This window comes from Schistocerca piceifrons, chromosome 8 (genome assembly GCF_021461385.2).
Source record: "Schistocerca piceifrons isolate TAMUIC-IGC-003096 chromosome 8, iqSchPice1.1, whole genome shotgun sequence".
NCBI lineage: Eukaryota > Metazoa > Arthropoda > Insecta > Orthoptera > Acrididae > Schistocerca > Schistocerca piceifrons.
This window is the reverse complement of record NC_060145.1, coordinates 420,366,018-420,392,482: the sequence shown is the minus strand read 5'-3', so window position 1 is coordinate 420,392,482 and position 26,465 is coordinate 420,366,018. Positions and strand designations below refer to the sequence as shown.

The 26,465-nt window shown below is 42.3% G+C and overlaps 1 protein-coding gene across 1 annotated transcript; it reads left to right on the top strand.

Annotated features, from left to right (window-relative positions):
- Positions 1-4,918: 4,918 nt before the first annotated feature.
- Positions 4,919-26,344, top strand: LOC124711209 (fatty acid-binding protein, muscle-like). The gene is made up of 3 exons (XM_047241154.1): positions 4,919-5,034; positions 13,020-13,303; positions 26,210-26,344. The coding sequence occupies exons 1-3, from the start codon at positions 4,959-4,961 to the stop codon at positions 26,258-26,260; spliced, it is 411 nt and encodes a 136-aa protein (XP_047097110.1). The 5' UTR covers positions 4,919-4,958; the 3' UTR covers positions 26,261-26,344.
- Positions 26,345-26,465: the final 121 nt, after the last annotated feature.

The window sequence follows — 26,465 nt, the reverse complement described above, 5'->3', positions numbered from 1 at the left end:
GTCTGTGAGTACCAAGTGAGCTGTCGCATCGTACCAGCGTTAAGAGCTTGAGTGATACTACTTGAACCTTTTGTTAGGACGTATAGGCCATTGGTAACCGAATGAACGCACAAACTTGCAACAAGAATGCCTCTATCAACTTTAGGTTCTACGCGTGAAACAGCGATTACTAGCTACCATACTTCACACAGAGGAAGAGTAACTTTTAACAGTTGGCAGCGTTGATGCCACTTTCCAACCGCGAAGTCCAAATAATAGCGAAACTACGTAACTGTAAACAATAGTCGTCTGTAGAGCTGGGATAGCACTGAGACGTTGCTGTAAAGGTGTAAACAAAATCACGCTATGTGATTGGTCGATGTAATGCTCTAAGCAGCTGTGTCAAGCACACTTTAACCATCAAGGCCCTTCTGCACTGTACCGACTATATACCTGATCGACTGTAGTAGTGAATTAGAGCAGATTTTCAAATTGGCCTTCATGTGCTTCAGCACATTGTTGAACACACTGGATCATTGATTCAAGGGTACACTAACGATGCAGTCTCACTACTTCCATATCGCTGACATGGTCCGCAAATGACAGAACAGGCCGGCCGAAGTGGCTGAGCGGTTCTAGACGCTACGGTGGCAGGTTAGAATCCTGCCTCGGGCATGGATGTGTGTGATGTCCTTAGGTTAGGTTTAAGTAGTTTAAGTTCTAGGGGACTGATGACCTCAGAAGTTAAGTCCCATAGTGCTCAGAGCCATTTGACAGAACAGGCCTACTTAGTCTTACTGAGCGATATTTTATCCTTCTCTCATCGATCCCCGGCAGGCGAAGATATCCAGTTGGTTTTTGTTTTGAGCTACAGTCGACATGGCTCTGTCTGAACCAATCATATATCATGATTTTGAAACCGCCTTTACGGCAATGCCTCACCGTTGTCGTAGCTTTAGAACGGTTACGTTTTCACCTGAAATCGTATGTGCTCCACAGTTGAAAGCTGGAAACGCCGCTTCAAGTGGTCGAGAATCCTCTTACGCCATCTCAGCTTTAGTACCATCGCTAACCCGAGACTTATGCTGTGATTGGATGCTTTAAGACCAGTCTAACAGTGTCGTTGTTTAGAAGACTGCTTTTCCTTTACGTAGTTTCTTAGGTACCATAAATAAATATCTAGATCCATACACTGGAAGCCATTGTGAAGTGCATAGCAAAGCGTACTTACCATAGTGTTCTGGTACTATGATTTTTCGCATTACATTCACCTATTGAGTGTGGCATAGTTATAGCCTATTTTCAAGTGTCTGCCAGTACAGGTTTTTCCACATTTCCGTGACTGTCATGTATATAGCAAATTAAGCTGTGACTATAGTGCTGCCCTAACTGCATACGTTCAATCCTATTTGACGCCATGCTCTTGACTAGTGTCATAAGACTAGTCACGTGAGCGGTGTAAATAATCTGTGTAGACTTAATTCATTTTCTTAGCATTGTATCAACGAAACCACTATATGTAGACAGTAATACATGTTGTGGGCTCAGGAAATAATGTTCAAAATAAGAACAACGAATAGCAATTGCATTAATATTGTAGGACAGAATGTCCATATGTTTTAACTATTACTGGTTCAGTAATACACTATGCCTAAATGAAAACTATCTGATTTTGAAACATGATTAAAAAATTTATGAGGCACAGAAACTTGTGGATTGTGGCGTCATGTAAAGTAACTTAAAAAATTTTGTTTAAAAATTGATACATTTCTTCACTGAGTCCTCTATAGGCCGTGAAATGCTTGGACGACATTCAGTATCTACCCATGTGCTCACAAGCATGTGTCAAGTGATGGAAGATGTTGCATCCATAAATTTTCTGCAGAGATGCGAAGGTTATGTACAGGCCAGGCATACCCTATATTTTTCACATAGACCCACAAGAATAGATCTAGAAGGGTTTCGTCCGGAGTTTGCGGTGGTTGCTTCGTTGACCCTTTATATCCTAGCCGTCACTGCAGAAATGTTCGGTCCAGAAAGTCACGAACATCTAAGTTCCAGTGCGGTGGCACACGATCCTTCTGGAAGATGCCGTTTGGCTAAAGGGGAATAGTGGAACGTGGCGATTTTAGATCGGTGATGACAAATATGAACAGACTGGTATAGGAGTTGAAATAGTGGCGAGCCACATCGAACCAATCAAAAGACTGATGATGCAAGAAGGGCCTTGTTTAATATTCTAATACTATTAACAGATGTAGATAGTCAATTGAAGTTTAATATGAGACTATTAATTAAAAGGTCATCATGGATTGTCTAGCTTTCGTAGACGACATGGCGTTAGTTACTGACTCACTGGATAGTGCCAAAGAACAAATCACAGAAATGTAGATAAAAACAGTACTAAATAGGAGTATTTGAAAAAAAAAAACTTCATGACAATTGTTATTAGTACCCCGGGAGTCTTAAAATTTATAAATACAGAATATTTAAATTTAATTGTATTCGACACGTAGGGGGATGTGTAATGAGCAATACAAAAGGAAAGATAGCAGTATAAAATAGAGTGTATTGAATAGAAAGATCATATGACAAAACACATAGCAAAAATCCTTGTCCAGGAACACAAAACTGAGACGATATCAGACAGTAGCAAGGTCCAAACTACTGCATACAGCAGAAACATTTAAACTAACATGATTTGGGAATCTTGGAAAAACTGGAAGAACGTCAAATAAGAATTCTGGGACCTAAAAATAGTAGTAATGGTTAATAATAATTAAAACCAAATGGATAGCTCCGTTTGAAACTGGAAAAGCTAGCTCATGTAATGAGGAAAAGACTATAGTTTTATGAAGACATACATCGAGTGGACTAATCAAGTAGATATTCAGCTTACTAAATCCAAACCCAATGGTTCAGTGAAATTGACAGAGGTATGGAAAACACTGGAATCAGAATGGACTTAATAGATGACACAACACATTTTCGAGAGACAACGCAAAAGACAGAATTTCAGGAAAAAAAGAGGTCAGCAGATGGAAGGAACTGGATTTATATATATAAGGAACGACCCTCTCGAAGGATGAACGAAATATGAGAATAAATAAAATCGACAACGCAAGGAAGAAAAGCCAAAGTTGAATTATCACATCCTCTATGTGAGTTATTCAGTCAAATGAAAAAATATATAAATGTGTATTTTGTATCATTGATGTATACAGGGTGTTTTGTGATGACGTTACAAAGTTCCAGGGATGATGGAAAGAGTAAATGTCTCAATCTGAGGCAAGGGACTCTGGTCGGGAAACCAGTAAGTCGAAAGTTACAAGCGAAAACCGTTGAGATACCTCTGGCAGTGTAATACATATACCGGTATTGTTGTTGCAATGACTCTAGGGTAGGCAACTTTCAGAGATCGTAGTATGGGCCAAAATAAGAAAAAATGTCGCGTAAACGTAGGCTCCCAAATACATATCTATGTGCTGAGAGCACCTCTTCATATTCAGTACTGTGAATACCGTGAAATACTTCTTTTCATAATATAAGATCTTTGGTTTCTGTATTTTTGGAGGTGGTAGCACGGACAAAAAAAAAAGAAAATAAAAGAAATGTGTAGCAGACAAGGCCTCTAAAGTGCATACCCTAAGGACTATTAGCACTTGTTTATTTTCGCTACTGTGAAACACATGTATCCTACTGAACAAATATTCTTAGGTCTTAAGGTATGCATTTTAGAGCCCCTGTTTACTTGGCATTTGTTTCCTGCTTTGGTCCATACTACCTGGTCCAAAAATATGGAACCCAAAGAGCTTCCTGTAGAACGGATATGTTTCACAAGATAGGAGATGAATAAGAACTCGTCGCTCTTACGTTAAGCATTTTAGAGCCCATGTTAACTAGAGTTTTTCTTGTCTATACTACCACCTGTAAAGGTTTCCTGCCCTATAATCTTGGCAACAACTGTACTGGCACAAGTAGTCCACTGTCAGAGGACCCGACGATTTTCGTATGTAACATTCCACCCCGTCGCTACCGGAGTAAGGTCGCTTAAAGTTGGTACATTTACTCTTCTCCATCATCCATGAAAGATTGTAACATCATCATGGAATCGCTCTGAATAACTTGCAACATTTGATTGCAGTCCCCCATAATGACAAAATCTTCTGTTCATGATTTATCTGAGTCCAGTGGTCCTTGAAGATGAAGGGATAGCTCAGGTGTGCAACGTGGAGTTAAGAAGTCGTCACTGGCTCAAATGGCTCTGAGCACTGTGGAACTTAACATTTGAGGTCATCAGTCCCCTAGAACATAGAACAACTTAAACCTAACTAACCTAAGGACATCGCACACATCCATGCCCGAGGCAGGATTCGAACCTGCGACCGTATCAGTCGCGCTGTTCCGGACTGAAGCTCCTAGAACCGCTCGGCCACAGTGGCCGGCGCGAAGCCGTCGTTGTAGAAGGGTATATCGACCTAATAATGAAAGGAGATTACGAAAAGGAAATACGTTACGAGCGCATTGGATACGACACATGCTCATCGCAAATGCAATTGCCCTGCTTTACGGCGCTTTGCAAACGAAGGCTGACTATTTTCACTCGAGAAAATGCCATCACCATTCGAATTTTTGCATCTCACTCTTGCGAAAAGTACGGAAATGAATTGCCTCCACTTGAACTTTAAGAAGCCATTCGTTTTTGTTATACAACTTTGTTTAATGCTGAAGAAGCAAATGATTTTATTATCTAAAAACGGAAATATAGCGAGTAATGAGCTGTCAGTTCACTGTAAATTGACCTCGTTGCCAGATATGAGGCAGAGATTGTGGTATCTGCTTACAGATAATCACGCTGTACGAGGCGGGTTTTCTTCACACAGGGGAAATATATAAAGACGGCCGTTAATGCCCTAGTTCAGCTAGGTTTGAACAAGCTGCTCTCGCCGTCTCGTTCCCGAAGACTTTTAGCCGCCACCATGGTGAAGAAATACGCAGGAAAGACCTACCAGATCGAGAAAATGGAGAACATGGACAACTACCTCATCGCTTACGGTTAGTACTCGCACAAGAAATGCACTAAATAGCTGAATAGACCAGAAGATCAAAACAGATTTAAAAAACACTGAAAATTTATTTTTTTGTGCTCAGTATTGACTAGCATGATTTCGATAAGATCTCAGTGTCGCTCCGTCCACACCCACACACACAGCTCGATAATTGGAGCTTTGTCCCTCACTTCAATTTTACTACCATTTTATTGCTGATTCGTTACTGCAATCCATAATACGTTTCTTAGGAGCTTTCAGTTACTACTAATATTCCTCGCTGATATCCTTGTCCATTTAGTACTCTTACAACCTTATCTCTCAGGGGCTTATTTTACACGTGACTAGTTTATTCTCATCAGAAATTCAACTTCCGCATCTACCGTGTATCACGATGATCAAATGGTTCAAATGGCTATGAGCACTATGCGACTTAACTTCTGATGTCATCAGTCGCCTAGAACTTAGAACTACTTAAACCTAACTAACCTAAGGACATCACACACATCCATGCCCGAGGCAGGATTCGAACCTCCGACCGTAGCGGTCGCTCGGTTCCAGACTGTAGCGCCTAGAACAGTGCCGCCACTCCAGCCGGCCACGAAGGTCACATTATGGTGTGTGCACTGCTGTTACTTCTCCCTTTTCCTGACGCAGTCCCGATGATGCGTGGGAAAACGTACTGTTTCTGTCTCCGTATGAGGTCGATTCTCTATAGATTTGCCTTCACTGTCCTTTCGCGCCTCTTCTAGGAACGAACGCTCTCGAAATTTCACTACTAAACAACACCACATCCCTCTTTAAGCTTTTGACTATGAAGCTGAATGGGCCTCGCGATGATGCTTTCGCACCTACTAAATGAACCTGTGACGAAGCCCGTTGCTCTTCTTTAGATCTTCCCTATCTCCTCTGTCACTTCCTCAGGCTGTGGATAGCCAACTGAGCAGCCATAACCACATATAGATCGAAGTAATGTCTTTTGTAAGCTACCTTCTTCGTTGGTGGACCTCTACTTCTTGAGAATCAGCAGATGAATTTCAAACTGCATCTGCCTTCTACCAACAGTTTTATCTGGTCTTTCCATGGTAAATAGCTCCGTGCACAAAGTGTCAGATATGTGACGCATGTTACAGTTTTCATGATTGTTCGGCAATGAGGTATTCGAACAACAACAGGAGTTTCCATCTATTTATGCGCAACATGTTACATTTGTTTTAGTTGAGCTCCAGTCCCTGCACCAAACGTTGAACCCCTGCCGGTGTTCCTGTATTATCCAACGATTTTATAGCGTTACCACTTCTCTGTATATCTCGGCATCATCCCGCGAACAGCCCCATTTAGCTTCTGACGACCTTCTTTAGTACTGCCACAACATGTTTCGCCGAAAGAAATGGAGTTTCGGAGATATGCACCTTAATTATGTGTAACCTAACATGTGTGAACAGGAATACCTTTGTTGATAGCCTACAGAAGAACTAGACTATGAAGTCCTCAGCTGACTCCTATCCCCCAGGATGTTGTCATAGGAGGCCTAGAACAGCGATCCGTTTTAGGAAGAGTTTTAGTTTCCGTAACAAATTAAAGCAACAGATCAAATGAATAGCATAATAAGAAGGGCATCAGGCTGGTTAATAGCTTCTTTGTCCGTCTTTGGAACGAAATACATCACAGTTTATGCTTATCAGGGATTTACCAGTTTGTTGGTATGTTTGTGGAGGTATGTGGCATTAAATGTCTACGCACAGGCCATGTAATTCCTGTAAATAGCAGATCGCTGATTTGAGCACGGGGTCATGGCTCCCGATCCTGCTTCGCCGGTTTCGAGATAGTCGTTCGCAGGCTCTGTGTAATAATAATCTGTCCTTTGTCAAAGTCACTTACCTCAATGGATTTCCAATCTGCAGCCCGTATCTTCTCTAGGTTGATCCCCCGCCCGTGTCTGCTCCGCTACATACTTTTGATTCTGACTCACGCGCCCGCAGGGCCACCATGCGGCATCCAACGTCGCAGCGGGAACTGGTAGTAATGGTTCAAATGGCTCTGAGCACTATGGGACTTAACATCTGAGGTCATCAGTCCCCTAGAACGTAGAACTACTTAAACCTAACTAAGCTGAGGGCACCACACACATCCATGACCGAGGCAGGATTCGAACTTGCGACCGTAGCAGTCGCGCGGTTCTGGACTGAAACGCCCAGAATCGCTCGGCCACCGTGGCCGGCGGTCGTAATTTATTGGGTTATTGGAGTAGCTGGCGTTCCTCAAGCAACTGCTATAAGGCCTCTACTGTTTCTAATCTACGAGGTGCATTCAAGTTCTAAGGCCTCCGATTTTTTTCCTAATTAACTACTCACCCGAAATCGATGAAATTGGCGTTACTTCTCGACGTAATCGCCCTGCAGACGTACACATTTTTCACAACGCTGGCGCCATGATTCCATGGCAGCGGCGAAGGCTTCTTTAGGAGTCTGTTTTGACCACTGGAAAATCGCTGAGGCAATAGCAGAACGGCTGGTGAATGTGCGGCCACGGAGAATGTCTTTCATTGTTGGAAAAAGCCAAAAGTCACTAGGAGGCAGGTCAGGTGAGTAGGGAGCGTGAGGAATCACTTCAAAGTTGTAATCACGAAGAAACTGTTGCGTAACGGTAGCTCGATGTGCGGGTGCGTTGTCTTGGTGAAACAGCACACGCGCAGCCCTTCCCGGACGTTTTTGTTGCAGTGCAGGAAGGAATTTGTTCTTCAAAACATTTTCGTAGGATGCACCTGTTACCGTAGTGCCCTTTGGAACGCAATGGGTAAGGATTACGCCCTCGCTGTTCCAGAACATGGACACCATCATTTTCTCAGCACTGGCGGTTACCCGAAATTTTTTTGGTGGCGGTGAATCTGTGTGCTTCCATTGAGCTGACTGGCGCTTTGTTTCTGGATTGAAAAATGGCATCCACGTCTCATCCATTGTCACAACCGACGAAAAGGAAGTCCCATTCATGCTGTCATTGTGCGTCAACATTGCTTGGTAACATGCCACACGGGCATCCATGTGGTCGTCCGTCAGCATTTGTGGCACCCACCTGGATGACACTTTTCGCATTTTCAGGTCGTCATGCAGGATTGTGTGCACAGAACTCACAGAAATGCCAACTCTGGAGGCGATCTGTTCAACAGTCATTCGGCGATCCCCCAAAACAATTCTCTCCACTTTCTCGATCATGTCGTCAGACCGGCTTGTGCAAGCCCCAGGTTGTTTCAGTTTGTTGTCACACGATGTTCTGCCTTCATTAAACTGTTGCACCCACGAACGCACTTTCCACACATCCATAACTCCATCACCACATGTCTTCTTCAACTGTCGATGAATTTCAATTGGTTTCACACCACGCAAATTCAGAAAACGAATGATTGCACGCTGTTCAAGTAAGGAAAACGTCGCCATTTTAAGTATTTAAAACAGTTCTCATTCTTGCCGCTGGCGGTAAAATTCCATCTGCCGTACGGTGCTGCCATCTCTGGGACGTATTGACAATGAACGCGGCCTCATTTTAAAACAATGCGCATGTTTCTATCTCTTTCAGTCCGGAGAAAAAAAATCGGGAGCCTTGAATGCACCTCGTACGTTAACGACTTAGGAGACAATCAGAGGAGCCCTCTTAGATTGTTTATAGATGACTAATTGCACAAATATGTTGACAGGATATCTGCATAGTGCGAAAAGCGGCTGTTGACTGTACACAACAGTAAGAGGGGAGTCCTCCACACGAATACGCAACTGAATCAGTGAAATCTAGCTTACACGATAAATCAAACAAATAAAAGGTTGTCGGGTCAACTAAATAGCTAGGTATTAAAATAACGAACAACTTAAAGTGGAACAATCACAAAGGGACTGTTGTGGGAAAAGCAAACCAAAGACTGCCCTTTACCGGTACAAAGCTCAGAAGATGCAACAGATCTACGATATAGGCTGCTTGCACTGCACTTGTCTGTTACTGCACGGTATTGTGCTGCGATTCTTGCGAGACGAGATTGATGTCGGACATCGAACAAGTTCAAATAAGTGCAGCTCGTTTTGTATTATCGCCATTTGATGTGGAAATCACTGACACAAAGTTGCTTCTCGTTGCACGAGAACTTTTCGTTAAATTTCAGCCACCAACTTTCTCCTCCAAATGCGAAAATATTTTGCTGACTCCTGTCTACATAGGGAGAAATGACCATTGTAATAAAATAAGAGGAATCAGAGCTCGCACCCAAAGATTTAGATGTCGGTTTTTCGCACTTGATATTACAGACTGAAACGGCGGAGAGATAGTGTGATAGTGGTTCTATGAAGCCTCTGTCCGGCACCTATGTGTGAACTGCGGAGTAGTCGTGTATACGTAGATGCGTACCTCGCAGAATGGTGCGAGGGAAGGTTGATTCAAATGGTTCAAATGGCTCTGAGCACTTTGGGACTTAACATCTGATGTCATCAGTCCCCTAGAACTTAGAACTACTTAAACTTAACTAACCTAAGGACATCACACAGATCCATGCCCGAGGCAGGATTCGAACCTGCGACCGTAGCAGTCCCGCGGCGGCCGGCGATGGTTGATTGTCGGTAAGCCTCCACGAGAGCTCCAATCTCTCTAATCTTACCTTCTTGGTGTTTTAGCGAAATATAAGATTACGTAGGAGGAAGTAATAGATCGGTTGACTCTTCTAGAAACGTACGCTCTCAGAATATTTACAGTAAACAGCACTGTGTTACACACGACCTCTCTTGAGGCGTCCGCCTTTGGAACTGGCTAAGCATTTCCGTGTCACACTCACGGTTACTAAAGGAACCACTGACGAAACGCGCTTCTATTCTCTGGCTCTTCTCTATTTCATCTGTCTATCCTGTGTGGTGAGCCCTCAAGACTGACGAGCGGTATTCAAGTATCGGCCCAACGATGGTTCCGTAAGCTACCTCCTTCGTGGCTGGACTACACTTCCAGTGGATTCTGAAAATGAATGTATGGCCTCTTGTCTTCCCTACGGTTAGTGTCATGCGGTCACCCCACTTTAAATTGCCCCGTGTGCATAGTTTCAGATATTTAGCGGATTTTACTGCTTCGAATAATTATTCTACAGTCGTGTAATCATACAATGACTTGTGTTTCCCTTGTTTGTGTGGGATAAGTCACATCTGTTTATGCTAAGGGTCAACTGCCAATCCCTGCCCCATGTGTCGATCCTGGATCTTGCTACAGTTTAGTAACGTTCCGACTTCTGCATACAGAATTTAACAGGAGGTAGAGAACTTGGGAATGGATAAGCCAGCTCAAGGAGATAATAGGAATAAAATTACATTACTGTGTACATTTTTATTTATACAAGCACTGACACAATGATCATACCATTTGTACTGTGTCTTACAAAATGTCCTGAAACTGACGGCCGTCAACCTCAGTGCAAGCATAACATTGGCGAACAAGATTATGACGCATCCTGACAAATATCCCTGATGTGTTTCGAGTCACATCACAGGCAGCTATAATTCTGACATTCGTCGATTGAGAGAAATAAACACTCGTCGTGACGAATGGTGCCTATTAGGAAATCGTTTCCTGTACAGTCCTTCAGCAGAGAGAGCATTGAAACGTATTTCCCCATACTCAAGGTGCATGTCGGTGAGTTCTGCGAAACTGTACCGATACCGCTCCATCGTATTGTATTGTATTGTACGCCTCTCAATAGCCTTGAGTAGTGAAGGGGTCTCCCGTTGATACATAGCACGTTCTGTCATGACACAATCTAAATACGATCCAGCAGGGCTACCTTGTGGACAAGTAAAGTAAACAAAACCTGCACAATGTCTAGTTAGTAATCAGGCTCGTCTCCTTGTTTCCTTGCAGAAGATAAAGTTTATACATGTAAATAAACAGCACCGTACGCATAAAATTGTACACACTTTAGTTGTAAATAGACAAAACGATTGACAATTTTACTTCCATATCTCCTTAAGCTAGCTTCTACTCCCCCCTCCCCCCCCCCCCCCCCCCCCCCAGATTCCCAACCTCAAATTGCTCAGTGGAGCATTCGCTATGCCCTGTTACATTTTTCCACGCTCTTACCGAAACACCCTGTATACAAGATCATCACCCACTAACTGTCTCGTGGTGTTTCCGACGTCATCTACCAGATCAGTTATATATATATATTGAACAGTAATGGTCCTACATAACATTCGCTTGATTTGTACCCGAAATCACTTTTACATTTCAAAATTTCTCTATGTTAAGAATGAGATGCAGTGTTCTATTTGCAAAAAACTCTTTAGCCCAATCAAAAAGATAGCGTGATATTCCATACCAACGTATTTTTTTCATGATATGACAGATCAGAACTGTACCGAATGACTTCCAGAAATAAAGGAAACGACATCAACTTGGTCGCTGGTGTTTAACACCTTCTACGTCTCGTGAGTGAAAAGAGTGAACTATTTTTCATACGCACGTTGCTTGCTCAATCCTTGCTGATTTACGTTTAGTAAAACAATTTTATCGAGGATGTGGGTGTAAGCAGGTCAAATGAGTTGAAAATATCAGCACAATATTACCTGACCACTGTAATATTTCTCTTTTCCTTCCGGGGCCTTTATCGGGAACATGCGGTAACTTTAGAGTAAACAAGTACAGGTGTGACTAAGGAAAGTATATCGCTCTATGAATGCATTTAACATAGTTGTGCATATATTATCAAGCAATTCAGCGTGACCTCGATATATCACGATAAAAAATCACGATAAACCGACCGAAGTGCCATCACTCCCAGCTGTAATAATATTGCGATCGGCTAATACGAGGAAACGAAGCAAAGTCATGAACTAAAACGCAGTGCGTCTTCTAAAATATTCCCTTCTTCCTACAATCACATATATAGCCGCAAAAATGTTCTAGTTTTACTGAATTTAACATATTAAGCACTAATATTACGAAAAGAGGGATATACTGAAGTACTAGTGAAAAGTTACTTATGGAATTGGTTCCATGTCTGGGGTTTGCAAGAAATCAAAATCGTATTCCGAAGCTAATGATGAAACACTGACTTTTAGGTCACGAAATTCTTTATTGCACAAATTTTTAAAGACGTCTTCATAGAAATTTGTACCTATCTCTGTTTCAGACTTGCATATTGCATACTGCTTTGACAAATAACTATAACTAACTGCATACTGAGTCTAACTAGCAAGAGGTGACTCACTTGGCCTTTCACCAGCCCTTTCATAAAAACGTAATAGTACATTATGAAAAATTCATTATTGAAATCACTACCTTTTCAAATTTGTAATAAAAGAATAATTTTTGACAATAATTAAAGTGTAACACTAAATTTTACAATAATGAAGCAATTGTTTAGTACTGGTTGTTTTTGACAGGGACTTTTCATGTAGAATTTGGTAAACTTTGAACGTTAACCAATTACTGTTATAATGCACAAATTCCTTCTGAATCACTTAAATATTTTGATTACTTTATGCACGTTTCAACTCTAATTTTACACTACCGGACACAATCAACTACCTTGTAAATCATGTTAAAGTTACTTAACTATAGGTTTGTTTACAATTTCAATAATTGGTCTCAGTTGCACCTTGTGATTTTCTAGAACTTTATGTTCCATAATTTTCCAATATTTTATACAAAAACCGCGTTATATAAGTGAGCTATTACATTTCAGGATCTGAAATTATTTTTGTAACTGGATGGGAATGCGTATGCCTGATGTTTGAAGTGAAATGGTGTATCTAACTTTGATACTCAGACGATATTCAGTTATTCCAGATAGTTTTAAATAATGAATAATGAATGTGGATTGATTAAACAGAATCGTAATTGTATGGTAATATTATACTAGACACAGTTTATTGAGTAATACACTGCAGACCTTGTATCGCATACTCCTATCCGAAACCTAAGGTTCCTCCGTGTTCGACACCTGGTGATGACAGTTTATTTTTGTATGTGCAGGCGTGAGTGACGCCGGCCACCGGGAGGCAGCCCTCAAGCAGACGACCAAGACGACGCTGACGGTGGACGGCGACCAGTACAAGATCATCCTCGACATCGGCTCGAGGAAGATGGAGATCCCATTCAAGCTGAACACCGAGTTCGAAGAGACGACGCTGGACGGCCGAAAAGCGCAGACGACGTTCACCGTGAAGGGCGACGACGTTCTGGTGCAGGTGCAGAAGCTCGCAGACGGCCGCACCGTCACCACCGAGAGGAAGTTCAGCGACACCCAGATGATCGCGGTAAGGCCAGCCACACACTTACATGTGTGTCTTCCATAACCGTGTATTACAATGTAGAGGTGAAGAACATCCATATTCAGTTGTTTTTAAGATGTTCGAGGTCAGTCTCGACATTTGTACTGTAATGTTCTCGTGAAAATCAGTTTATTTCCCAAGATCGCTATATTAACAAAATTAAATGATTACTAGTCTCGGCAACACGTGTTGCCATCTTCAGCTCTATGAAAAGAACATATTCCTCATAAGACTGGGTGGCGGCAGTTACATCACACAAAGCTTAAACAAAGGGCGCCCATACGATAGTTTCTAGTGTGTGGGAGAAGGGGAGGGGGAGGAGGCTGCAAGTGAGCATATGAAGTATTTTTAATATTTTAGAAGACGAATGGCGACTTGTAAGTAGGCATAAAAAGTTTCAGTTCCAACTCTGTTAAAAACCTTCGTAATATCGTCTTTTAAATCATTTTACTGAAAGTAAAACACGTAAATATTCTATATTTTTTCCTTTCTCCACCCAGTGGGAGGGGAGGTTGACAGGAGATATGGCCGCCCTTGCTCTATGGTACGGGCTCCCTTGGTTTAAACCACTCTGACACATTAGAAACATGCAATATAAATTCGTCTCATGTGGACGTATACAGTCCAGAGTCAAAACATAATATTGAAAACATCTAATAAACAAACATTAAATAAAAATATACCGTAAGGAATTCGAGGCAATACAATGATATACCAGGAGTACGATCATGATGTATGTACATCTTTGAGTATGGGTGGCATGAACGAGACAGATACAAGCCACATCTTGCCTCTTCGTGGTAGAATGCCATAATGGCTGCGCTGCCATAGAGTAACTGACCACTGGATTTGGAGTACAACGGAAGCTAGCGCCGACAGGTACCACCAGATGGCAGTCTGCCCTGGATGGGCTCATTAGTTAATGTATCAAGGCCACACATTTGTTTAATATGGAAATTATCAGAAGAAATGTAACCATCAAAGTAATATACACCAAGCAATCATAACGGCAAAGTTTACACAAATTCTATATAAAGGATGCAAACCACGCCGTTAAGTGTCACGGGTAGGTGCCTAAGCCATCAGATAGAACGTGGAAACTTTTGTGACGTAACGATGACACAATATATTACATGCATTAACAGATGTATGCCATACTATATGGAAAGCTACACAGTCAACATTTACAGAATTATGAAATAAGATTTGGCCTCATTGTTCGGTTCCTCTGCAAGCGAAGGATGACAACAATTACGTAACACGAAACTATAAAACAAGCGTTTACATACTGTAGGATAGCAATATAAAGTACAATTCATGAATGAAACATTTTTAATAGTAACATAAACATTTTTTATTTCATTGGTCTTCTACAATTTTTATCACCTTTAGAAACATCAAAGTGTCACTACTAAACTTGTTGCTGGTGTTAGCACTTCTGTACATATTCTACCTTCAATGCGACACATTTGTCCAACGATGGGTCACTAGACAGAAACCTTCCTTGCAGGCTGTTAAAGAAACATTCGACCTCTACAGTCAGTTCAGCGTCATACAGGAAATGCCTGCCCCACAATGGTTCCTTCATCGAAGGAAAGAGGAAGAAGCCTCTAAGTACTGTGTGAGGAGAATATCAGGGTCCAGGCAAAATCTGATTGCCCAGAGAGGCAGCATGTGTGTTTGTGTCCTATGCAAAGTGGAGCAAATACACACCTTTCCACTACGTTCTCCGTTGACAACCTCCCATAACGTTGTCAGGAGGTTGCGATACTATGCCCCTGCAACGGTTTGGCCCTTATATGCAAAATATACTAGCAGCACATCACGGTAGCCCAAAAACCGCACAGCGCCACCTTGCCAGATGATGGTTACGTCGTTACCTTTTTCGCCAGTCTAACGTTACCATTGCTTGCTTTGTTCCTCTGTGCCAGAGCGTGGTGGTACACCCACCACTCGTCCGTGGTGGTTAGGCGGCTAAAGAAGTCGTCTGAATCGGCCTGACACGGCTGCAGCATTCCCGCTGCTACCTCGATTTGGCGGTCGTTTTGAATGGATGTGAGCAGTCGCAAAAGCCAGTGGGCGGATACATGATGTATTCAAAATTTCGTAAAAGGTGTTAACAAATAATTCCAGAGTGAGTTTTACGTTTTTTACACTATCGCCTAAATTGTGCCAGGCCGGTCTTCGAGCACCATAATCCCTCCACTTCCCTTGCGATTTCCGGTTGTTCACGGGAAGGCGACCGGCCACTTCATTCTTCGCCGTTCAAACTTGCTTGACCACACCTGAAGTGACTGCACCGCCTAACAACTGTATCAAATATTTACTATCAAAAACAGTCTTGATCACAAATTATTTATTCCGGTGACTGGTTTCGACTACAACTGTGGTCATACAAAATTTAAGCAGAGTGCTACATACAGTAAAAAAATTATAAACTATATAAAGCTAGAAAGTTATGAAACGATGAATTTCCAATGGGCAAGAACCTCCTTCTCGTGGTAAATCACTGCTGGCGAAACCAGTCAATGTCTTACAATGTATACTGGAGGCTAACCAGTGGGTTATGGGTCGAATAACAACGTAAAATTTCTTAGTTAAAAGAACATTGACAAAAAAGAAAAATAAACACACATAAAACTTAGCTTGTTCAACAGCTATTGTCAGTTGAGAAGCGTTAAAAATATTTAAACATGTAGGATAAATGAACTTCGTTTTGACAGTACATGGGTTGCCCTCTCTAGGCCTGTTAGTGAACCATTTGGAACCACTGGTTGCCATGGTGAGGTTATACGCCGTTCCAAAGATGTGGCAGCAGGCTTCTTTCCATTGAAATTGTTGTAGAATCGATAGGTAAACTCATCATCATCAGTTATCTGCTATATTAGCAGGTCCTTTGCCTCTCCATTTTCTGCCGTCCATCGCTTCCTTCTTAAGGCTGCTGTATGTTGTACCGTCCATCATGTCATCCAGTATGTGGAATCTCTTCCTTCCTCGCTTCCTTTTCCCATTGTGAGGATGGACGCCGTTCCAAAGATGTGGCAGCAGACTTCTTTCCAACGAAGTTCTTGTGAAAATCGAATGGCAAACACTGTCACGTCAGACGACGTACTATTGTGCGACAGCATGTTTTTATTGAAACGATAGACGCTCTATCAGGGCGCTTTCCAATGAGGAAGCTGCAAAAATCGTTAACTGACGTGCTGTAGTTCATGCTGCACAGATACGATTTCACGGTGTAATAAGAGACTTCTATTTATATAGATTATTCGATAAATAATAATTAATTCTTTCAGATCAATACTAGGAAAGAAAGTAATCGAGAGGGCATAGTACTTGTGCATATTTATGAAATATTGTATATGAAGTTGCTATGTAGATTGATATTTTTACATGTGACAATTTTTAAGGCGTTGATATATCTTATGTTGCATGCAGAAGTCATGGGAAACCTCCCAACATCGTGTCAGACCTCCTTTTGCCTGCTTACTGCAACAACTCGACGTATCATGAAAACAACAAGTCTTTGGAAATCCTCTGCAAAAATATTGAGCCGTACCGTCTCTATAGCAGTCTATAATTGACAAAGTGTTGACCGTACAGGATGTTGTGAAGGAATTGACCACTCGATTGTGTCCTATAAATTTTCGGTGGGATTCATGTCGAGCGATCTGGACGGATAACTATCTGCTAGAATCGTCCAGAATGTTCTTCAAAACAGTGAATTATTGATTCAGATAGACCAGAGGACCCAGTCCATTCCATGTAAACACATCCCTCACCATTATGGAGCCACCACCAGCTTGCACTGTGCCTTGTCGACAACTTGGGTCCATGGCCTCGTGGGATCTGCGCCATACTCTACCAACAGCTCTTACCCAACAGAAATTTGGACTCATCTGACCAGGCCATGGTTTACGATTCGTCTAGGGTCCAACCGATGTGGTTACGAACCCAGGAGAGACGCTGCAGGCGATGTCGTGGTGTTAGCAAAGGCACTCGCGTCCGTCGTCTGCTGCCATGGCCCATTAACGCCAAATCTCTCCGCTCTCTCCTAGCGGATACAGTCCCACGTTGATTTCTGTGGTTAGGTGACGCAGTGTTGCTTGTCTGTTAGCACTGACAACTCCACACAAACGCCACTGCTACCGGTCGTTAAGAGAAGGTCATCTGCCTCTGAGATGTTACTGGTGAGAGGTAATATCTGACATTTGGTATTCTCGGCGCAATCTTGACACTATGGATCTCGGACTATTGAACTCCCTATTTCCGAAAACGGAATATTCCATGCGTCTAGCTCCAACTACCATTTAGTGTTCAATTCCCATCATGCGGCTACAATCACGTCTGAATCACCTGAGTGGAAATGACAGCTCCGCCAAATTACTGCCCTTTTATATATTGTGTACGCGATACTACCGCCATCTGTATACATGCATACCGCTACCCCATGACTCTTGTCATCGTACGATGGTACATTGTTGCCGTACATTTCCACCAGCTGAACTGTTGCTCAATTGTTCCCCTCCTAATGCAGGAAACTTATTACGGCACGATATTCCAGTTAGCTGCGATGTTTCGTTTCGCTCCCCTTTCGGCGTGCTGCGGAACTGTGGCGCAGAGTTTATGATGTGTACCAGGACTGCATACGTGTACCTGCAAATACGAAAAAAATGATTTACTTGCATTGTTTTTCCAAGGTGATAATTAAACATTTAGAACAACCCCTCACATTATTTAATTAATTTTAAGCAAACGTGTTTCTCCCAACTTGTTACGGAATCTTTGGTCCATCCCCACTTTTTGCTAATGGGGTTTAAGAAAAGCACGGGAAATCCAATGCAGGCTGCCCAGACGTGAATATAACTTTTCGTGCAGCTCTCACTATAATCGCTTCGTTTGGTTCTAGAACATAGAAGAAAACTATTTTCTTTTAATTCGCAGCAGGAACATTAATTATTTTCAGTGCGAGAAATACAATCGGCATGTTTTGGTGTTAGATACATCCTCATATATTACTTACCTGAATTACATGCGTATGCACTGTGCAGAAGCATCGCGGCGGATTTCTTCTGAGAGTAAAACAGGCAATCCAAAAGCAATGGATAAAGACAATGAGAGAGTTGATTCAGCGGTTACGAAACAGATGAACATTCAGATGAACATCCTGCATTGCTAATCCCCATAGCTCAGTTCTGAATGATGTCCAGATTGTTTCTTTGACAATTTACGACCGATTTCCAAACCAGCGTTATCAAAAACAAACTTGTACACAGTCTGTAATTACCTCGTCGCAGACGGAATATTAATTCTAGGTTTCTTTCTAAGGTCATCCACTGATATTTTCACTTAAAAGGAAGTAACTGTTTCCTACTAACAATACTGTGGAAACGACCATAGCATGCAATTGAACCACATCGGGATTTTGAAAAAACAAGACGATATACTTCACCTTGATGACTACGAAACAGAAGTGAGTGATTAAGGGGCTGAACTCGTTTTGGAGGAACGCTATTTAAATTCTCGGCTGGTCATACTGATTTTACCCAAGTTCCCAGAAATCGAAACTGGATATTAGCGAACATAGGCGACATGCCATTTCCTATTCGATCCTTATTCAAACCGTCTTTAATTAATCAACGTGTAAAAGATTTTAAATTTAGAAGTGCTTCAAAGCAGGCCAATGCTTGAACTTAGAAATAACATTTGTCTCATACTGACAACAGCATGTCGTGAAACGACTGTACAATACAAATAAATTTCATCGAAGCGGCAGAAGGACAGTCAATATAACCGCAACTATAATCATAACCACTGAAAAGCCACATATATTTGCATAGGTTTATCTCTCATTAGTTGTACAATATTATAACATCCGAAAAATCTGTGGCCGCAACCATTTAAAGAAAGTCCATAGATGGTTCTTTTGAGATTATCCTTCCACTCAACGTCTATTCGGAGAAAAAGCAGATCGTGCTATCGTCTTAATTTCAATATTAGGTTCTCTGAGAATTATATGGGGTAAAGAAATTTTACCCAATTGTTCATAGGTTATTCACTTGTTTACACGATGTATAACGATCGTCTTCGTAGATATCGTTTAGCGTATCAAGTAATACAATGCGGGAAAAGTGTTGGGTTTGCTTCTTAAGCATGCTATGAGTATGAAAGTTCTTGCTTTTTGCAGCCTATGTTTTATATTCTCTTTAGTTATGAGAGTGTCTTCTATTTTTCTGGCCTAATAGCAAATCTCGCCTACTACATTTAGTGTCTCGTTCTCTAATCCAATTCCTTCAGCATAATTTCGTTTAACTCGACTACATTCCAGTAGTATTGTTCTACTTTTACTGATTCATGTATATATGATAATGTCTTTTTAAAACTCTGCCAATGAAGTTCAACCTTTTATGCTGTCTTTTATGGACGCCACTGAGCATATTAGCTTATTCCCTGAGTCTAATTACGTTAAAATTAATGACGACCGATTTGGCTGTGTATGTGTCCAGTGTCCCATTGTTCATCTTGTAATTACCGTAATTTGTAGCGGAAACTGGCCGCCATCCCAACAATTATCTGCATTATCTTCATAGCTGCAAAGCTAGTGAATCTGAACTTTCGGTCATTACCGAGTAGCGTACCTCTTTGATCTGCGGGGTAAGAAGCGAAATAATTACGCTTCATTAAGCTCCTCCTAGGCAGTGAAGTAAGGGGGAAGAAGACTACCATTTTAGTTGATCCAGAGCTGCAGGTCGAGAGGAAATTATTATTAATAAAAGGAATTTGTATTGTTAAGTCAAAATGGACAAAGGTGATTCCTGGTTGCAAAGAACACAAAAAGAGGTTAAGAAACGTCCGCTCCGTGCTTTGCATCACACGGTAATTCTTAGGAAAATCACTCAGTGTAACTTTCTGTTTGCATTGAACAATTACTCACTGCCGTTGCGTTATGTAACACTCTGTGCACGAGATAAAATGCTGTTTATTACGACAGCATCCGGCAGTGTTCTGCTCAAGACGTCTGTCAACATTATGTGTTTGTACGAGATAATCCTTCTGTAAATATTAGGGGTAAAATGCTGTTTATCTTGTACCCTCTCAGGCAGTTGTCTACCAGCCAGTACCTCTTCGTCCGATGTGTCCTACTTTTAGAGGCACTTCTTACAAATGTGCTGATGAATCGCGTGATTAATACAGCATCGGTTGCGTTATTTCACTTGGACGAATTTTGGTAACGTTTGGAGCAGCTGTGTTGTTAACTGTATGCAATTCTGGGTCATAGGTACAATATAGCGCAGGATACCGGAATGTACAGTATGACGTCACTTCTAAATGGATCCTCATTTCATGTTAAGTGTAATGTTGATACAAGTTTGCAACGATGCAGCAGACAGGGAAATGTATCACTTCGAGATAGGGAGCTGTGGTCGGTAAACTACTGAGTCGAATGTAATAAAATAAGAGTATCAAATTTACCGTTGTCGTGCTGACGCTGACAAAAATCCAAGTAAACACATGTGTGTAGTAATTTCTTTCGTCCACGCAACTTGCATAAGGCTTACCTTCACAACACTAGCTCAGAGCGACACTCAGAAGCTATGCAGGCGCGACACCGTCGCACAAAGTTCTGTTATACCAGTTCGAACAACATCAGCCGTTGTTTGAGCAACGTCACAGATAACGACATTTCTCTCAAGAGTTCCTCTTCAGTCGTGGCATCTGTGACTTACTCTGGAATACTGTTCCAGTGTTTGGAGTTCTTATGAAGTAGACACCTCAGCAGACATCGCACTTCAGATACAGGACAGGTCGTGTGGTCGTTACCAAATTGTAACAGAAATTCTAGGGGGACAAAAGTGGGAATCCTTGAAAGAAAGATGAGGTAATTTTCGCGAAAGCCTGTTGAGTAAATTTTGAGAGAACCAGTACGAAGATTATTATGCGACCACTATGCTACCAACAGCGCATATCTCGCGTAACGATCATGCGAATATGATGAGAGCTATTAGGGTGCATACAGAGGCGTACAGTCATTTTTCCCTCGCTCAGTAAGCGAATGGAACAGCAGAGAAAGTCCATAATATTGATACAATGCACCCTCCGTCAGGCGCTGTAGAGTGGCTTGTGGAGAAGACTTCCCTTATGGCACACCTAGAAGAAGAGGAGTCGCTGTCGCATCGCATAAACAGGATAGTCTAGTCATCTTCTCCCTACATTTTCAGGGAACTTCATCTTGAGGTTAAAGCTCGCTTTTTTGCCCACGTTTCCTCTGAAATAAATATGTTATGGGAAGAGGGTTACTCCTTAACCAAACACAGTATCCTTCTTCTTTCGCACATGTATACTACCTGACAAAAAAAGTGAAACGCCCAGGAGGGGAGGAGGTAATGATGAAACTTCACGGATTGACTCGCCACGTGATATTATTTCGGTGGGAGTATGGGCCCACTTGTCGGTATGGCGCTATACCCTCTCTGCCCTGGATGCATGCACTCATTCGGTTGGGAATGGTGTCATGAAGTGGTTGTAGCTTTTCCTGAGGCAGGATGCCCCACAACTGTTGTGACCTTGGATACTGGCGTTGGGACTGAGTTGGCATTCGAGATGATCACACACATCTTCTATTGAGGAGACAGCTCAACATCACGCACACAGTTCATAGACGCCCGCGTCATGTGTGTACGAGCATTGCCCTATTGGAAAATGGCACCGTAATACTACCGCATGTGACGTAACAACTGAGGATGTAGAACGGCTGTGACGTAACGTTATGCAGTCAGGCTTCCCTCAATAAATGCCAGCCATGACATGAAGTCATAGAAGACGGCTCCCCTCTTCACGATACCAGGAGTAACTCCCCAAAAAACTGAAAGAAAAGGACCTCTGCCTAGATCGCAGCCATAATAATCTACGTTGGTCATTCGGGATATTGGAGAACCGCGATTCATGGCTGAATACGATGCGATGCCATTTATGAGCAGTCCGAGATTCCTCGGTCACGGTACCAATCCAGACGCAGCCGTTTGTGCTGCGATGTCAACGGTAATTCCCTAGTTCGACTGCTGCCAGTCTGCGAACGACGGTGTGGGACGAAACAATGTTTCAGGGAGTCCTTTACTTGTTCTCGGATGGCAGGCACAGACTTGAAGGTGTTACGAAGTGGTTGAGGCACAATACAGGATCGTCCCTTGTGGTGGTCAAATGTGGTCGACTAGAACCCCGACACCCACTCTGCCTTCCCTCACGTCACCATGCAGTTCAACATCGAGTCGTTGTCTCCCACAAATCTGGATGTTTCACAATTCGATCAGGCAGCCAAATGGAGACTCCCCGTTCCTCACAGCTATCGCTCAACGTAACGCTGTTCACACCCATTATACACCCTACCAGTCGTGGCAACAACACTAAATACGAGGAACACTAAAGTACACTGGTAGCGGTTCACTTGTCAAGGAAAACTTAAGATCGAATCATTTAAATAACTGCCGATGATCTGTAGGTGTACGAAGCTACACTGTATTCCGACCGTACCCTATGGGTGCTTCTCCTTTGTCCTCAGACAGTCTATATGTAGCAAGAAGAGTACGTTAACTGATTTTTCTACGAACATACACTCACGGAATTTTAATAGTAATCCACAAAATGCCTCTCTTGTAAGATCAGACATCGTTGATGCAATTTAACTTCCGCGACAAAAATGGTTCAAATGGCTCTGAGCACTATGGGGCTTAACTTCTGAGGTCATCAGTCCCCTAGAACTTAGAACTACTTAAACCTAACTAACCTAAGGGCATCACACACACACACCAATACCCGAGGCAGGATTCGAACCTGCGACCGTAGCGGTCGCGCGGTTCCAGACTGTAGCGCCTAGAACCGCTCGGCCACTACGGCCCTCTCTTCCGCGACACATTAGCATTTTCTAAACGGGCCCATGCCATAATCAGCTGCCGGCGGGTGTGGCCGAACGGTTCTAGGCGCGTCAGGCTGGAACTGCGCGACCGCTACGGTCGCAGGTTCGAATCCTGCCTCGGGCATGGATGTATGTGATGTCCTTGGTTAGCTAGGTTTAAGTAGTTCTAAGTTCTAGGGGACTGATGACCTCAGCTGTTAAGTCCCATAGTGCTCGGAGCCATTTGAACCATAATCAGCTGCACTTCTCTCATCTTTCTTCTCCATCAGTACTACCTGGAAAGGAATACAAAAACGATAAATTAATATATTGCAGTGGTCCGTCCCGAAACGAGTTTTTTGAGGATGTAATTACGAGGGCTGTTCGGAAAGTAACTTCCAATTGGTCGCCAAATCGAAACCACCGTGAAAGTCCGAAAAGTTTTGCACAGCTGTGTTGGATAGTGTCGTTAATATACCCGTCGATCGCGGCACTTCACTTTTTTAAATTCTGAGCTCACAGTGAGCACGTAAGGAAGCCTAGAAAATTGTGTCTCCCGCCAAGTATAGGTGTCTTTTGAGAGGTTTTGCCTGATGTAGAGCAGCGCACATAACGTAACTGCCGTGCGTTCCCTTCTTCATGACAATTCTCGGCCGCACTCTGCAGGGCCAACGAAGATGCTCCTGCAGAGTTTTCGATGGGAAATGTTTGATCAACTACAACACAGCACGTAGTTGGTTCGTATTGAGTTTCATCTCTGCCCACATGAACCGCTGTTTATGAAGACAACGTTTTGGCACAGATAGCGAGCTGTAGACGAGCGTAGAGAATTGGAGGAAAGCACAGGCGGCTTCCTTCAATGACGAGGGTCTTGGGAAGTTTGTACAACGCTACGACAAATGTCTAAGTCGGAGCGGTGACTATGTATAGGAGTAGCTGGAAGGTGTAGCTAACGATTGGAAATAAAACTTTTTTTATTTTCACAATGGTTTCCATTTCGCTACCTGTCGGAACTTACTTTCCGAATAGCCCTTGCATTTTGTTTGACTATTCGACCGTTTGAATATTTCGGGCTTTTCCAGCCACGCCAGGTGTTTTAACGCTCCCTATAACCCACGAAAAGAATATTCCAGATTCACCCATAGACCGAGGGAATTTTTTTTGTCAGCCCAGCCCGAAACAACTCTCTTTTATCGATTTCTTGTGAGGAACGGTTGTATACTTGCCGCTGTTCCTGTTTCATCACATCTGTTCATTGATGACACGAAGATAACAACACCGACATGAAGTGAAACCTACTTTTAGAAATACCAGCACTATACTGGGTAGCATGTACCCGAATTTACTGCGACGTGCTGCCGTGGGCAACTATTTTAATGCTACTGGTCAGATAAGCAATTGCCTGATCTTTTCTTAAACAGCCTGAATTTCGTATTCTTGAGTATCAGTCATTGAACAGTCTGGCGCTGTCATCGTAACGAGTCACGCAAGGCGAGGCAAGAGTCGCCATCTCTCCTGCATAGCAGGTAACTGAACTGAAGTTCCCGATACGAAAGTCAGCAACTTAATCACTAGTACATATAGTCCATACAGACGCCTGTGAACACTTTAGTTGAAGCATTAAAAAATTCCTTGACATAACTGCCAACAAAATTTGTTAGACTTCCGCCTCACAGCTTGCTTATACTAAGTTGTAGAGCGCTTGATACATGTCCTGTCAAGACGCTGCACCTTTAAACAACGTAATTCATACAGGTTCCGGGAAAAGAACTCCGTCCGAACAGACCATGAAGGCCCAACGGTACCGACCGGCCGCCGTCTCATCCTCAGCCCACAGGCGTCACTGCATGCGGAAACACATTATTTAATCCAAGTAAAGCACCCTGGTCGTTTCACGAAACACGAAACGAAATTCCAAAGCAGTCATAATATACACTGATTTCATCTGAATTTCTGCAATTTTAATATTTCTTAAATGCCACTATTTATAAGCTTTCCTGAATTTATTTTTTCATGCATGTCTTTTCAGATTTGGACTTGATCTACAGAACACTAGGAGAAAAATTGCGTAACGTAAGGCATGTGTATCTTGTAATCACACTTTAAATAACACAGTACATTGAGCCACATGTTTAAATGGAAGTGTTCAGCGAACGAATCATCAAGGCCTTCCTTGGAGTGTGAAGGCCCTTGAAAATGATGATTTGTTCATCGAATTTGTTGCTTGCTATCTACGTGTTTATCAGCCTAAGGCGTAGACGTACCAGCTAAGTTTGTCAGATTTAATCTCAATTTTGACGTAGCTGTCACGCCGTGCGTATCGTGCACGAAGTATTTTTGACACTATTGACAATGTACGAGGTGCAATGCGCGATACAAACTGTAAATCTTCGAAATCTGTTTCAGTCGCCAGATATCTCAAAGTCACTGATAATAGTCCGTGAAGCGACTGGCTATTGTTGTTGCGTAAGCTGCCAACTTGTGAAATCGGCCGTCAAACACCGTCGATATTTGACAAACACTTCAAATAAGGCAGCACATTTCCAAGTAATTTGACAAACACGTGGAGTTAAACAAATTGTTTGATTGTCTACGGGGGCCTTGTCAAGCGAAACAACAAACTATGCTCGCAAAAAACTGCTTCATTGCCGGTCTGTTGACCATGATATAGGTTCTCTGTATTTTTCACATTTCATAATAGTTGAGTACTAGAATATTACGTTCAAAAAGACCTCGATCAATTCCCTTTCTAATACCAATCACACTGAGCCACATCCATGTCATTTATGATTTTACTGTAGATAAAATTAAAAAAAAGAAAAAACATGAGACATACGCATTTCTGGCGCAATTAATTTTGCCCTGTTTTCGAATAAATCTTTAAACTTACCTACGTCCTGAAACGTATTCTAATACCTCACTAACTTACATTACTTTACTTACCTTAATAATTTCTTTGAAGGCATGATTACTAGATGTTAAAATCTTATTTTTTGTTCCAGACGCTGACCCTTGGTGACGTCGTTGCCAAGAGATTTTACAAGGCTGTCTAAACGTCACAGTGCGAAGATTAATTCCAATATTTATGTCCATAATCTCTCAAAATCTGTACTGTATTTACCATGAGTTAAATAAATACATTTTATTGCTGTGATATTTCGTAATTGGTGAAAGAAACAGTATCTGTAATTCAGGAATCTGATCATCCAAAATTTTTGCTCTCGAGGCTAATACATTAGGGTACTACCAAGGTAATTA